Raw genomic sequence first — 16,311 nt, forward strand, 5'->3', positions numbered from 1 at the left:
ATGTCCTGGCCCCAATAAACGGCAACACAGAAACAGCCAGAGAGCGCTGGTTCCCACAGGAGTTGGCAGAGCAAAAAAAAATAAAAAAATAAAAAAATCAAATGCTTAACATTCCTCCACCGTCTATAATAGTAGTAGCCTTTAGTGCGGAGTTGGCATCGGCGGAGGGAAAAACAATTTGCAGACCCTGAATGCGCCACCCCGTGTGAAACAATGACCATTGAACTGTCCTGCCGATTTTCCAGCGCTTTTAAAGATCTACTCCCGAAATCTCTCCCTGCGTGACGGCAACGTCCAAACAAAGCGCCACTTGAAATCTTTGGCCAGCGAAACGTCCATTAGTGGATGTGAATGAAACTGGGTTTGTGTGTGTGTGTGTGTGTGTGTGTGTGGGGGGGGGGGGGGGGGGGGGGTATTTGGGGTTTGTTTTCCAACAAATGTTGCTGGAGACTGTTTGTTTCATTGGAGCTCAGAAAGTCCTGAGGGCACGGCAGGAATGTCTTAGAATCCCTGAAACTGTAGCTATTCATACGAGTGATAACCTCAAGGCTAAGTGACACAGCCTCCATGGTCACAGATGATTGTCTATTGTCAAAACACGAGCAGCACACACAAGCTGCTCGCTCACATGCACCGCTGGTGTTTTAGCCTACAGCGCTCTTTAAAAGGCTAGAGGGGTGGGCCTTTTTTTAAAGTGTTGGTTCTAAGCGAAAGATTGCAATTCTATTGTTTACATTCAAGAATCCAAGATCTAAAGGTGAACTAGAATAAGAAAAACCACTTTGTGCCGTTGTGCAATTGTGCTAAGAATTATATAGCACTACCTTATACACAACTTAGATTCTAATTAAAATAACACAATCGTACTGCTACTGAATTCCAATTACTTTTATGTGATACATTTTGCTCATTTTAAGGAACAAATATGGGAGCACAAATATCTACTTGGAAATTTTGTACCCTACACCCCAACTACCAAAAACTTTCATCGGTACTTGCCTTGCTAAAACTGAAATATTATTATTTTTGGCATAGTATAGTTGGCTAAAATAGGGCCTTTTGGTCTAATACATTCTAACTAGGCCAGGACTCCATTGAAAAAGATGTTTTGAATCACAATTGGACTATATCCTGGTTAAGTAAAGGTTAAATAACACTCAGGCTTAACAGAACCATCCATCCATTCATTATCTATACCCTCTATCCTGCAGGGTTGCAGGTTAACACAACTAGTAAAAAAAAGATTTCCTGCTGACTTGCATTGGCAGGAGTCTTGTAAGAAAACTAAACTCAAATGATTTTCACCTGTTGAAGCTACCTAAATTCACAGAAAATGGCCTTAAAATATATCAGAATTTTCTTGCTGGACATGTTGTATCGCACCCCCATGCTAATACAAACTGAACAGAACTAGTGGGGGAGAAAAATCCTGCTTATCTTCATTAGCATTAGCCATGTAAGTGAAAACAGACAGCTGATTATTTTGGTACAATAAAGTTATACAATTTCCGAAATGCGTAAAGTTGCAACATACATCTTCCTGCTAAATTTGTCTTTTACTCTAGTGATCAGAAAGAAATGAGCTTATACTAAATGAATGTCTTCCAGAGAATCTTATTTCTATCACCTTGACTACCCGACCTAATGCAGTAATGCAAAGGTTTTCTGCTAGCTTGTAATCGTAGCAGTACAGATTACTGGATCAATGTGTGCTTCTGTGCTTTTTTGTTTCTCTTGTTGTGTCTCTGCTCTGTCTTCTGTAACCCCCAGTCGGTCGAGGCAGATGACCGTTCATACTGAGCCCGGTTCTGCCGGAGGTTTTTCCTTCCCGTTAATGGGTGGTTTTTCTTCCCACTGTCGCTTCATGCTTGCTCAGTATGAGGGATTGCAGCAAAGCCATGGACAATGCAGATGACTCTTCCTGTGGCTCTACGGTTCCCCAGGAGTGAATGCTGCTTGTCGGGACTTTGATGCAATCAACTGGTTCCCTTATATAGGACATTTTTGACCAATCTGTATAATCTGACCCAATCTGTATAATATGATTAAACTTGACTTTGTAAAGTGCCTTGAGATGACATGTTTCATGATTTGGCGCTATATAAATAAAATTGAATTGAATTGAATTGAATTGTCCTAAAACTGAATTATTGTTAGATTGTAATAATAATAATAATAATAATAATAATAATAATAATAATAACAATAACACACCAAACTTATACAGTGCATTTTTGGACACTCAAAGAAGCTTTCCAACAAAAAATAAAAAAAATACAGAAATATATGAAAAATCACACTACAGAAAAGCAAGTTTAAATAGTGGGCTTTGAGATGAGATTTACATCACATTGTACATCAAAGTTAGCTCATTTAAAGAATAAAATAACTTAAAATATACCTGTATCTCTTTTGAAATTGTGTATTTTAAACAAGGGCAGGGGGCTATCGTAAAAGGTCATTGGGCAGCAGGTGAAGTGCACACTGGACAGGCTGCCAGTCCATCACAGGGTGACATAGAGGACGAGCCACCATGCACGCATAAAGACCAGATGACTTTACGGTCGTGTCTTTGGCCTGTGGGAGGAAGTATCCTGAGAGAATTCACGCACGCACAAGGAGAGCATGCAAACGCCATGCCTTAAGACCTCAGGCGGGGAATCGAACCTACGAGCTTCTTACCACTGGGACACAATTCCTACCAGCTGCTCCCCTGTACAGTCCATCCACACACTTTTTATTTTATTTTATTAAAGAGTGCACGTTTATTCTTTTTATCATTGCACGGAAAGAAGCACAACACCGAGATAAGGGTTTTACATCTCGCAAGAACCGTGCAACTCTTTACAAAACGTACCCTTTTAATTATGTTTGGGTTATTAATGCAAATGAGTCAGTTAGCAAACCTAAGCGAATTTCAAAGGTCAGCGGGGATTTACATTAAATTAAAATCAACTGTCCCATTTTAATAGAGAAACTAAACAGCAGCCGGGGCTGAAATCTGAGACAGCCGCGGAGGACCTACCTGGCTCGTCCACCTCAAACCGAGATGAATCCGTTTTTGCTGTGTTCGAGTGCAAGTGTGATCAGCAAAGAACCTCTATCATACTGGAGGTGAGCATTATTGATTTCTTCACCCCGGTATATCAGCAAACTGATATATTGGCCTGCTCTGAATGCGAGCGCACAAACCAATTCAGAACCTTCCATCACCAAGCATCACAAGAGCATCCTGACTGATTGCCGCGGCCCATGCATGTCCGTTCAAGCAAAACACACACATAAACACACTCTCCGCGGCCCACTCTTCATCCCCAAGGTCAAGATGTGCCGGGGGAGTGCAGGCTCCTCGCCGGCGGCCTGATGGCTCTGACACGCCGCGACCCATTGTGCACACATTTTGATCTGTCCCCAGACGTGGCCGCCGCGCGGAAGGCCAGTTTCGCACTAGACCATCAATGCATTTCAATGAGAGGATCTCGCGATGATGTTTTGTTTTTTTTGTGTGTGTTGAGGGGTGCGAGCGGGGGCGGGGCAGAAGGGGGTGATGATGAGAGGCTAGGCATCTTCAGGCCAGACAACTCTCCGCCGCGTGCAGTGTGTAATCCAAAACCAGCCCAATGATTATCTCCCCTCCCCACAAGCGCTGACTCAATTCTGATTTATGATTCGAATGAACATTGATTTTCCAGGAGAGCCCATCCCCTTCCCTCTCTCTTTCCTTCCATTTCTCCTTTTAACAAAGGAGTGAATGATGTATGTGCATTGATTTTCAATCAATTATTTTTATTCTCATTTTATTTAAGCTTGGACAAATTTTCTGTGGCCCCCCGCCGGAGAGCAATGGATCTCTATCAATATCTCTCTGTACCTCATTACTAACTGGCCTTCTGGTAGTAAGCAGGCGAATAATGAATTCATCTGAGGGTGAGCCATGCTTAAACATCGAGCGCACGTGAATCTGTATGAGCATCCTCCCTCTGACACTGAAGTTAGGTAAATGAAAAATCTAAATTCATTGCTCCACATTTGTCTTCATCTTGAAATCAGCTCAAGCTTGATTACTATTTTCAAGTTATAAAAAACTGCATGATATATATATATATATATATATATATATATATATATATATATATATATATATCGAAATAGGTTTAACCTTCCTTTTCCAGCACTTTATTTAGGGTTCTTACTCCAAAGAAAGTGACGGAGTGGCCCCTCCCTCACCTGTTGCTGATCACTGCCGTTCAGTTGGCTGAGGGAAGGCTTCTACGTGTTTCCCTCGCTCACAGGAAAGATAAATCACCTCTTTGGAAATATTTCCAGCAGAGAAACTAGAGGAAAGTCCATCTATCACTTTTAGAAATGTAATGCAGCTCTGTTACTACAGTTGGCAAGACACAGGCAACATTAAATTGCAGTTTCTTCCTAAGTTAGTTGGCGTTTATTCTGTTTTGTGTTTGAAATGTTCTTCTATGTCGTATGTGCCTAAATACATTGGAAAGCATTGACGTAAGTGAGTCGACACTGTATTTTATGTTTTAGCAGTAATGGGGATTTTTGCTGCTTTTCTGTCTTAAGGGTCAGGAGGTGTACGCAGTGTGCACGCCTCAGGTCATCTAGAAGTGAACAAGGAGCAGGATTTAGTTTCTACTCGCCTCAGCTCTGGAACAAACTGCCTGAAAACATGAAATTTGCAACAACAGAAAAGCAACACAAAAAAAAAAAAGAAAACAGCTGTTGGATTCTTTGAATCACGTCTGCAGAAATCATCACGGTCAAAGGAGACTTCCCCTTTATTTGTCTCGTGGTTCAGCTTTTTTTTGTGGTGTATCTTGCTTTTTATGTAATTTGGTGTTTATCTTATCTTTCTTCTTTTTGCATTTTGCATCACCCTCTACGAACGTTGCTAACCTGCCTTGCCGAGGAAACCGAACACTTGAACTGAATCAAAGGGTGATTCAGCAAACGTTTAGTTTAGCAGTTATCGCAGCTCTGTTATTTTTCATGTTTTCCCCTCAAACAGATTTATTCGTCTTCCTCCGAACCGTATGTGATCGAGAGCCCATAAAAGGTGAGATAAGGTTAAAATTGATTTATCGTAGTCAGATTTGCTTTATTTCAAAACAAATCATGGCATGTATGGACATTTTCTTCGCCACCGTACAGGTTTTCAGCAAAATTTTACACGGGGCAAAACCTCAACAGCACTTTTATTTGAAAAATAAACATGTTAAATAATGAATTAATCACCTTTAGTCCAGTTTTTTTCCCCCATGCAACAAAATGAGTCTGACGCACTGGGGAGAATCCTCGGCGTCGGTCACATTTTGTTGTATGACATCGCTGAGAAGCCTCATCCGTCTTCCAAAGCCCATATTAAAACCGCACACACACACAAAAAAAAAAGTGTTTCCTTGCTACCCAGAAAAGGCCTTTCAGAACAACTCACTGATTGGCTTGACAGTGATGCATTCAAATGGGTCATCCTGTAATTGTTCTTTCCTGTGGCTACTGGCCGAGCTGGAATTACATAACGATGATAAAGCTGGGGACCTGGCCTTCCAAGATAAAAGCTGCCACGCTGGGCCACGTGCATTCTCGGGACGCTTCTTCTGAGAGGTCCTCTGAAGGAAGTGATTATGGTGGAGCTGCCCACTAATGCTCCGCCGGGACCGGAGCAGTCAGTCTGTTATTCATCAAACCCGTGCAGTTGTAAGCTCTCGCAGCTCTGGAAACGGATGAATGAGGAGCGGGCATGTTATTTTGTGATGACATTTCACACAGCGACAAAAGACATTTTAACCACTCTTCTATGCGGACACCCCAAAGAAAGCGCCCGCCTGGTCCTGGACGGACATAATGGACGGCCCCCAGTCCGTAACATAAAAGCAGTGCGGAGTGTCTTTTTCCAGGGCTGCTGAGGGCAGCTCCAGGCTTCAAAAGACATCCCACTGCCATATGATCAAATCAGATGCTGAGGGTGACCAATATGACCTTGCAACCGGGAGCAGCACAAAGGGCGCTCAGTTGTCTGCTCAGCCAGGCAACAGCAAAAAAACACACTGCCACTCAGGAAACAATGGCGCTCCTGTGTCCGAGCGTTGTTTATCTCATGAGCGAATGGCGTGCCAGGCCGCGGCGCAGCTCCGCGCTTATGAAATAGCTGCCGGAAGAGATGCCGCCATGGCACACGAGCACTTTCTGCAAAAGAGGAAATGATAAGAATGAGTCGGGGTGACGTAGGCCCAAAGGCAAACATGCTCTTGGAATGCTACAGGAATGAAGCGCTACCCGTGAGAGAATGGGACGGAGGGATCACCCAGCTGTAAAGGAATTCCGGCTGTTGCAATACCATATGAAGCAAATGTTCCTACTTTTGCTTAGATAAGCATCAGAGGCGTGTGTCATGCTTAAACATGACTCACCTTTGAGTTTATTCCACCTATTCGATCTTTCAATCAGTTCATATTCAGAGCGCTCCCAAAGGCACAAAGGCTCACAGGTCAAATACCCCCCGACGAGGTGCAGACCTGTTTTTCTTCTGTCGTTTTTTTTTAGGATGAAACCCATTTTTATGTGTCAACCTGGTCCTGTTTCAACCTGAAAGGGCTGTCAGTGAGGCTGTGGGAATGGTGGAAACAATAACAGATTTGTTTCACCACCGGGTCTACTATCATGTTCACAGCCCAAGTATAGTAAAAACATTACGCAATATTCTTGGAATTGGTGATAAACATGTAGAACGGACCAGTAACTATACGGCAGAGCTAAATGACACAACCGTGTGAAGTTGTATCGTTTAGCTACGGGCTCTCTTACGTTTGACTGAAATTAGACATGTGTCAGTAATGGGTTTCAAGGTTTATTAGGGGCATAAGCATGCAACCGGCTCTCAGGGGCGCATGATACACAATGTTGGGGAGATGAACACAAGAATATCCTCCTAGTTTTTTATTTCATGAATCCCAAACTGCGTGTTTGCAATCAGCTTACAACATCCCAGTCCAAGTTTGACCAGTCACTACTGAGCTATTAATGCTCATCGAACTCTAAAGTTGAGGAAATTTTACAAAACACATAGAAGTTCTCAACTTGCGCGCTTTCTTAAACAGCATAAAGTCTCCAGCTACGTTTTAAATAACCAGTTGGATGTAAAATCGTTTAAATTCAAGGTTTAATCACACTGAATTCTTTCGTTTTTGTTGTTAGCTATGATCAAAGGTAGTCCCGACTCACAACAGTAGGTGTGAAATAGCCCTTCAGTGTAGCGTCACACGGAAACGTCCGAGCGGATGACCAAATTAGTTGTTAGCAGCTAAGGCTTAGCCACTCCAGGTATTCTCACGGTGACTCACAACTTGTTTGTATCTTTTCTGGCACGTAGCCATCGTTTCTTTATTCTCTACGCCGCCGCAGTCTGTTCGAGGTGTTTGTAACTGAGTGTTGTCAGCCAACCCGATGACATGTTTATTACCTGACTCTGTCAACATGAGCATGAACAACAGCTCATTATTTACCTGATTTATTTATTACTCAAAATAAGTCCCAGATACAGATAGAGGGTGTAAAGCTCAAAGCTCTCACGTCCACATCAGCGATCATAGTAACAAATTAGGACTTGTTTCGCAAGACAAATAAATCACACGACAGACAAACTCCACTTTCATGAAAAATATTGTAAGATTTCAATACTGCAAGATCTTCCTACACCCTGAAAGTGCGGCATATTTTTTTGCCGCTCTGTGCTTCTGCTTGAAGCACAGAGCAGAGCAGCGCTGCCTCTCCACAACCCTTTGCTGTGCACTGCCTGTCAGCTGGATGAAAGAAGGCTACTGAGCAATTTGACCAGGGGAAGTTGAATGTAGGGAATACATTGATGAAAGGGCTGGAAAAGGGACCACGCAGAGTGCTGAGTTTTGCAGTATTTGAAAAGTTTTAGCCAACTGTCCTAAGCCAACATTACATTCTTCAGGCTCAGAAACTGAAAGAGTGTGGACCAACCATGCAAGGTCATGCATGTTTGGAGTTGTGGTAAGTGCTACTGACATGGACCACTTAACACTCACATAAATCCAGGGAATTTTTATTCCATTTTTTTACCTCACGCCCGTTGCGACTTGTGTTTCGCTAACTGTTAATGGAAGCTAAAATAGGTACATTCTGCACAATAAGTACCACGAAAATTTTTTATCCAAAATAAAAATGCTAATAAAGGTGACAGTTGTTATAGTATTACTTTAACATAAATCGGAATAACTGTTGCTTTTCTCTTTTAAAAAAAACTATGTTTAGGACATAATATACATTTTTGTTTAAAATATTGCATAAATGCCATAGAACTATTGCATACTACCCCTGACTGCTCCCAACAAACTCAATGTTTTATCTCTGCTTTTTTTTCCTTTTCCTTTTTCTTTTCTTTTTTTTTTTTTTTTTTTGCACAGTTCTTACAAATAGTGTGGTTTTGCTGTTTATGCATACGTACACATGGACCTTTTGCACATTTTATGAATCATCCTACTCAGTTGCAAATTTCTTTGATCTGAGGATTCTATTTTTAATAACTGTACAATGTGTTGTCTTATGTTGTAAATTTGCCCTGTCTCTCCAGTTTCTTATCTTTATTTATTAATTTTTTTTCATGTTTTACCTCTTTGTGAATCTGAATGCTTCCTTTATCTTTCACTTTGCTTCTGGTTGACCTAAATTTCCCTACCGGGGGGACAATAAAGGTCATTTCTTGTTCCTAAAAAAAGAAAGAAGAAAAAATTTGACTATTGTGAGCTAATATAAATAAAACCCAGCACGACTCATTGAAACCTCAAACATTTGGCTGCAACAAAAAGCCTAACAAGAACCACTGTTTTCATGCATTAGTTGAAACCACCTCTGCAGTGTGAACTGCTTACTCTTGTCTAAAATGATCTTGGGAATAATCGACTTAATTTATACAGATTGCCCCCCCCCCCCTCCCCCATGTAACATAATATCTAAACTGGGGTAAAACAAACTTCATAACTTTGAGGAACTGCTCTTGAATATTAATTCTTCATGTTGCTCTTTTAAGTGCAAATTAGGTTAGAATCTTTTTTTTTTCCCTAACTAATCTAGTCAAACTTCTGCTATCGGGGAAGTGAACACATTTTGATCTTTCCAGCCTTTCGGGGTAAAACTAAAGCAGAAGTATGCTTTAAATTTCATGAAGTCAGTCGTAACGCTGGAGAGAGAGAGGACAAATGTTTCCTCTTAGGTCATGTGTGTTGTGATACCATAATAATAGCCTGTCAACTCTTAGTCACCGACTCTTTCCTGTAGCTGGTGTCAACACATTCTGCTCACCACAGCTACAGCTCGAACTCAGCCCTTCTGAGCAGCGCTGTTGCAAGTTACTCGTGTCAAAGTTGCAGCTATGTTTTCCACATCAGACCATTTCGGCTCACATGCGCTGTCTGTGGCGAAACTCCTAGCAGACAGTCAAGACTACGGGGAAAGAGAGCTCATCACCGGCTTATATACAGGCCAAAAATAACCCACCAATCGGGCTCGAGCAAGTGACAACCGAGACAGCCAATCGAGACGTCCGGAGGGCCACGCTCGGTCGTAGGAGGTCGCCGATTGGCCACCCGTGATATCATTCGCCGTCGCGCACGTTGCTCGGCGCTGATTGGCCGCGGCGCGGCAGCCGGGAGGAGGCGGGGTCCAGGTTTGAATAGGGGAAGTTTGCAGAGCGCAGTTGTCCGGCAGCCAGTCTAGTGCGCTGTTTGCAAATAACCTGAGCTGAGCGCTGCGAAGGAGAGAGAGAGAGAGAGAGAGGAGAAGGAAGTGGAGCACTGACGGAGGGGACTGCTGCTCAAAACAAGCCAACGTTTGCATTGCAGAGGGACCGCTCTTTATTGCTCTCACTGACTAAATATTTAAAGCGCGGGTGTAGAGATCGCTCGTTTTTTGTTTTTGTTTTGTTTTTTTTCTTCCCCCCACACCCCCCCTTTTCTCCCAAGACGAACAAGTTCGGGGAAGAAAAATGGATGTTTTACCGATGTGTAGTATTTTTCAAGAACTTCAAATAGTTCACGACACGGGCTATTTCTCAGCCTTACCATCCCTGGAGGAGTACTGGCAGCAGGTGAATATAACTTCTTTTCCTCTACTCTCCGCCGGCCGAGCTCGGCGGAACTGAGCGGATTTCACGCTCCTGTCAGTAGATCACACACGGCCCGGTTGGGGCGCACCAGAAGTTGATAGACGACCCCCTCCTCCTCTTCCTCCCCACTCCTGTAACGGTGGCAGGGCACCGCGGGCACCAGCAGCTGTTTCGCTCTCGGTTTCGGTATGATGAAGTTGGGTGGGCACGCTGCCGCTGCAGCGGCTCCGGTTGACAGTGACAGCTTTACGCAGCTCCCGCTCTGCTGCGCTGCGTCCAGAATGAATGGAGGAGCGCGTCCCTCCCTCAGCAGCAGCAGCAGTGTGCTTTATTATTATTATTATATTTTTATTTCTTTTTTGCAAGATATACGGAGCTGCTTTCGCCTCCCTTTTTCTGAGCAATAACCGCGGATGACGCGGGAGGAAGCGCAGTTTGAACGCGTTCAGACGGACGAGCGATAATCTGGCGAGGCTGCCACGCGTTTGGTTTGACAGGACGGTGTTTTGCTGCGCCGTGACGCTCACCTGTGTTCGCCGTGAGATTTGAATGAACTCCACATGACGTGACGCCACGAAATGTCAACCCCTTCGCGCATGAGTAGTGGCCACGGAGCGCGGCTTGGACGCGTTGAGTGACGGCTGCAGGGGCGCTTCCAGAAAGTTTTGTTAATCGAGGAGAGGGGAAGGGGAGGGGGGGCACAATAAAAACAAAAAGCAGTCAAAAAGATTTACTTATTACGCTGTAGTCGCTGAATGACAACATTTCACAAAATAAAGGCAAAATTAAAGCATGACATGATCTAGCTGTCTTCCTCGGGTCAGCAAAAGCAACAATGTTAATTATGCTGGCAATATTTGTCATTTATGTCTCTACTAGATTTATTTTTTTAATGTTTGAACACAAATATAGAACACTGACATTAAATTTAGTGGTAGTTCTCAGGTGAATGTGCTTCTTTCATAGAGCCATTCGTAGAGCAACAGAGTTAGTCAACTTTAGCTTTGACACTACCTAATAGGGTGAGAGGTGGCACTGGTTTAGTTGCCGCCACATGGCTGTCAGTGTTTATATTTCTGCGTCCAGACATAAATATGTCCCAGCGTCAAACTGTAAGTGAGGGAAAAGTGCTGAGGCCAGCTGGCCTGCAGTGCACAGCGACATGTGCGTTCTGTGCTACATTCAGACAGAGAAGCATGCCCACCGTGGGACAGTAAAGCATTCTCTTCATTTGTATCTGTTATGATGTTAGAATAAGTTTGAACTGTACTTGTCGTGCAACGGAAATTTTTTTACGTTTTGGTTTGTTTTTGTCACACCGATACAGAAAAAGTATCCAAACCAAGAACTCCCACCTTTTTTTTAAATGTAAAAAAAAAAAAAAAAAAAGCTTGGACTTCTATGAGTTTCTTATTGCATCTATAAATTAGAATAATTGTGTCATTTCTTAACTCTGTGCTAGATTTAACCCTAATGTAATACTTTTTTTTATGTTTCATGGGTTTTAGTGCTTGTAGAAAAGCAGTTTTTCCAGAGAGAAACTGGTGCTGGCAGGTCAGACCAGGTGAAGCCTGGTTGGTGCAACTCCACATGCAAATGAACAAGTGAATGAATTAAGAAACGGATGAAACGAACCCACTCAACACAGGAAACCATTTAAACAAAAAGAGTATGTGGATGCAACATTGTAACTGGGAGGGAGGGGGCAGTCGCGTGACCAGCAAATTTTAAAGGGGGGGTCTACTTTTGAGGCTCCAGCTGTTTTGGGGATGCCAAAACCTGAAGACAAATATTCAGGCTTTGGCATCTAATAAGCATCTAATGAAAACCCACTTCTCTCTTCACTGTAACCCCCCCCCCCCCCCACACACACACACACACACACACACACATGCATCTTAAGTAAACTGGAAGTTGCAGTGTGTGTTTAACTGGACTTGCTGGTTGCTGAGGGGAGGTTGCGATTGCATCTCAGCATGTGCACTGGTGGAAAGGCGGCTGAATGGTCCTTTGAGGCTGCAGGGGGAAGTTTGAGCGTCTTCCTTAAAAGGACTCTAAAATTTGCTCAGTGAGTCATCGGCGCTGGAGTGCCGAAATGACAACGCACGTTTGCTGCTGTAGACTTCCACTGGCTCGCTTCCATGTCGCTGTTTAGGCTCGATAGGTATTCGGGGAGGTGAAGATGAGGATCAAATATGAAACAAGACATGCCATTTCTCTCTCCCCCCCCCCCCCCCTCCATGAGTCATTCAGGTCTGCCATGATAAGATTGAACATTCCTGGCACATCAAGACAAGATATGCTTCTGTAAAGTGTCCCACTGGGGCTCTGAATAGCTGTTAGAAATGATGCACTGATGAATCAAATCCTTTCTGCTTCCTGAATTTCTGAAGCTCCAAGCTTCTGGTCCCTGAAACGTGCAGGAATAGCTGGGGTTTCCCGGGTTTGCGCTTCCTGTCTGTAAGCGTTCAGCCAATAGACGTCACGCCGCCCAAAAAGCATGTTGGGGATGTGCACATGCATGATTTAAGAGGATTTCCCTCGCGGAGGCGTTTTTGCTGCTGTGAGTGAACCTCCTCTCCTCCGGGAGGCTGTGGCAATAACATTTTTCCTCTCCTTTTGAATTCTGGCAGACTTGCTTGGAGTTGGAGCGCTACCTACAGAGCGAGCCCTACGTCTCCACGTCCGAGTTGAAGTTCGGGGGCCAGGAGGACCTGTGGAGCAAGCTGATCCTGGCCTGTGGGGACAAGGCCAAGGCCGAGTCGGAGCCAAGCCTGGCCCCGGCCCACGAGGAGGACAATCAGGACAGCCAGATCTTGGACAGCAACAGCGTGAACTCTGACGCCAGCAGCGAGGCTTCGGACAGTTTCGAGGAGCTCTCCCCCACGCACAGCTTTACCTCCAACCCCTTGGGGTCCGTCTTGGTCGGCTCTGGACCTTTTAGCCCCTCGGTCATCAGTACTCCCCCGTCGTCCCCGGAGGCCGGCGTCGGCATGGCCGCCGGCGTCAACGGCTGGGTGGCCACGCACGCCGGGCTGAGCGTGCCGGTCAAAATCAGGACCGGTGGCGGGGTTGGGGGCGCGGCGGCGAAGGCCGCGGAAAAGACTGGATCCCTGTGCGGGGACGCGTCCCCGGACGCCCGGAGGCGGGTACACCGGTGTCACTTCAACGGCTGTCGTAAGGTTTACACGAAGAGCTCGCACCTGAAGGCACACCAGCGCACTCACACAGGTAGGTTTCACTGGGAGTGGGAGCAGGGGGGGAGGAGGGGGGGCTACATGCCGTCTATGTGTATGTAAACAGAGTAGGAGCAGGAGGGGCCGCTCAGGTGAAAGGAGAACCAGTTCGTCCGTAAAAGGTTTAGAACAGAAGAAGAAGGAAAAAAACGCATCAAGTAATGCCGGAAGTGCTGCTAATTCAGTCCTTGGCCTTAATGGAATTGTCCAGCCATTGTGTAATGTAATTAAAGGTCCACGCTGCATGATGTCCTCAGCTGGAGCGCTGCTAGCATTAGCTCTGCATGGCTGGATACCTAAACTGTGACCTAATCTATGTGGAATGTGACTGACGGAGCCAGCGAGTGAGCGAATGGCAGGCAGGCAGGGAGGGAGAGGGGGAGAGGGGGGAGAGGGGGGTTGCACATGGGAGATAAAAAGACTAGCAAACAGATTGAGTTTCACCATGGGAAAGGGTGAGTGGGCGGGGGAGAGAGAGAGAGAGAGCAAAGGGGCCGCTGGGTTTTCAATGGTCATTTAAATGTCTCTATCTTTTTTTTTATTTTTTATTCAGTAGCGTGTTTCAGGTCTTAGTTTACCCGCCTATATCGGTCCTTAGCAATGCAGTCTGCATTCTCCGCATGCTGCAGCTTCCATCTCAATCTGAACTGAGCCAACAGGCTCTGTGGAATCTCCCGTCTCGGGTGGATTGACGGCACCTATGTTGCGTCACCTCCACCCCCAAGGCCGGCGCTGATTTGAATGTATTTAAATAACAAGTGCCCCAGCCTGGCTCGGAGAGGGACGGGTGTGTGTGTGTGTGTGTGTGTGTGTGTGTGTGTGTGTGTGGGGGGGGGATTGTCTGCTGTAGGGTCCCTTTAACGTCTCCCCTGTCTGCTCCGCAGGTGAGAAGCCGTACAGGTGTTCGTGGGAGGGCTGCGAGTGGCGCTTTGCACGGAGCGATGAGCTGACCAGACACTTCAGGAAGCACACAGGGGCCAAGCCATTCAAATGCAATCACTGTGAAGGTGAGTTGGGCCCTCCGCTCTGGACGGGGGCCGCTGCTGTATCTGAACCTGTCTGCGTGGTGGAGACGCTGCTCTCCTAAGGTTAAAGCATTGCTGCTTCTCAGTCAGGCCCCCCGAGACAAGCTCGTCCCCTGATCAAGATTAAGATAGCAGATCCAGTCCTTGATTCCTGTAAAAGTATCTATACCCCTCTGACTGTTTTCCATTTTATCACGATGCAAAAAAAACCTTCAAAAACAAAACAACCTCAGTCTATTTTTAGGGATTTTTACATGACAGACCAACACAAACTGCATTATTAGGATTCAGAATGAAAATGATTGTTTCCAGCCTTTTGCGCAAAAATACCTGAAAAGAACATTTGTATTCAGCACCCTTTACTCTAACTACCGCAGTAAGTGATGTGTCGTGAAGAGAAGCAGCCAACAGGCCTATGGTGACTCTGGAGGAGCTGCAGAGGTCCTCTCATCAGAGCGCAGAATAGTTGCTCCCTCCACCAATCTTGACTTTTAACAGTGAGACACGAAAAGCTGTTGTTGAAAGAAAGCCATTAAAAAGCCCCTGCTTAGATTTTGCCACACATTTTGTAGGGAACGCAGCAAATTATGTGGAACATGGCGGTCTGGTGAGATGAGACCAAAATTAAACTTCTGGGCCACGCGCACGCTATGCGTGGTAGTAGTAAAGTGACACGGCACACCATGTTATGCTGTGGCTTAGTCATACGCTAGTTCAAAACCCAGATTAGAACCTGTGGCAAGTCTTGAAACCGATATTCACAGACTGCAAAACACAAACGCTGCAGTCACGCCGTGCCAGCAGTGAAACATGGCGGGGGCTGCATCATTCTGCGGGAACACCCCAATCTAGTTTAAAATCCGCAGAAAGTGTTGGAGAGCCATGTTTTAAACACTGAGCTTGATCCATTTTCAAAAAAAAAAAAGACTAAAATTTATCTCTAGACGTGCAAAAGACCAATAGATGGAAAGATACTGGCTCCAGGGGGCTGATCTTTTGCTGTAAAAAAATAATAAATACTGAAACCCATATGTCCTTTTCCTCTCACTTCGCACTTCTGCACTGCGTTTCTGTTGGGTGGCCCAACCACACCCCCCCCCCCCCACCCCCTCCCCCCCAAAAAAAAAGAACATTGAGATTTGAGGTTCACATAATGTGAAGAAATTCAAAGTGGAATAGAAAATCGTCTCTTCCTTTCTGACTCGTGATCTATTGACCTTCATGAGAAACTCCCTTCGTTAGTGACTGACCTCCTTCCCTCCTCTCTCTCTGTCCTCAGATGTTTCTCCAGGTCTGACCATCTGGCTCTTCACATGAAGAGGCACGTCTAACGCAGGGCCGGCATCCACCGGGCAACGCAGCGAAGGGGAAATCCTTTCTCTCTGTTTTTTTTTTTTTTTTTTTTCTTAGCTTTTATTTTTATTTTTTTTTTGGTGAAGAGAGGGGAAGGAAAAAAAAAAATCCAAACGCACGCCATCTCCCAACCGGTCTCTTGGTTGAACTGTCCCAGAGAGCAGTGTGGCGAGGAGAGGAGGAGGAGGAGGAGGAGGAGGAAGGGGGGGGGGGCGAGTGTTCCGCCAAAAGCATGCCGTTTTGCACCATACTGAATAACCCAGTGCCTCAGGGACCTCTCTTCTTAGAGAAGGGCGCTCTGATGGTTGTCTGTTGCAACAAGAGGATGAAATCGCGGACGTGGGAAAGGAAATGTTTTCGACGAGGACTTTAAACGCAGACGAAAAGGACAAAAAAAAAAAAAAAAAAAATTTGCTTCAAAAAATAACAAAACAAAAAAAAAAAGCGAGTGAATGAATGGTATGTATGGTGCATGATGTTTTTGGGGACAATCTCCCAGGCAGCAGATACACTGGTACTTTAAAAATCTGTCTGAGGTAGCATGTGTGCACTG

At 45.0% G+C, this 16,311-nt stretch overlaps 1 protein-coding gene across 1 annotated transcript; it reads left to right on the forward strand.

Annotated features, from left to right (window-relative positions):
• The first annotated feature begins 9,735 nt into the window (after positions 1 to 9,735).
• On the forward strand, positions 9,736 to 15,940 carry LOC118556953 (Krueppel-like factor 6). The gene is made up of 4 exons (XM_036125703.1): positions 9,736 to 10,126; positions 12,778 to 13,375; positions 14,265 to 14,385; positions 15,682 to 15,940. Exons 1-4 carry the CDS (start codon positions 10,025 to 10,027, stop codon positions 15,734 to 15,736), a joined length of 876 nt encoding a protein of 291 aa, XP_035981596.1. The 5' UTR covers positions 9,736 to 10,024; the 3' UTR covers positions 15,737 to 15,940.
• The last annotated feature ends 371 nt before the right edge of the window (positions 15,941 to 16,311 follow it).

Source organism: Fundulus heteroclitus, chromosome 21 (genome assembly GCF_011125445.2).
Source record: "Fundulus heteroclitus isolate FHET01 chromosome 21, MU-UCD_Fhet_4.1, whole genome shotgun sequence".
NCBI lineage: Eukaryota > Metazoa > Chordata > Actinopteri > Cyprinodontiformes > Fundulidae > Fundulus > Fundulus heteroclitus.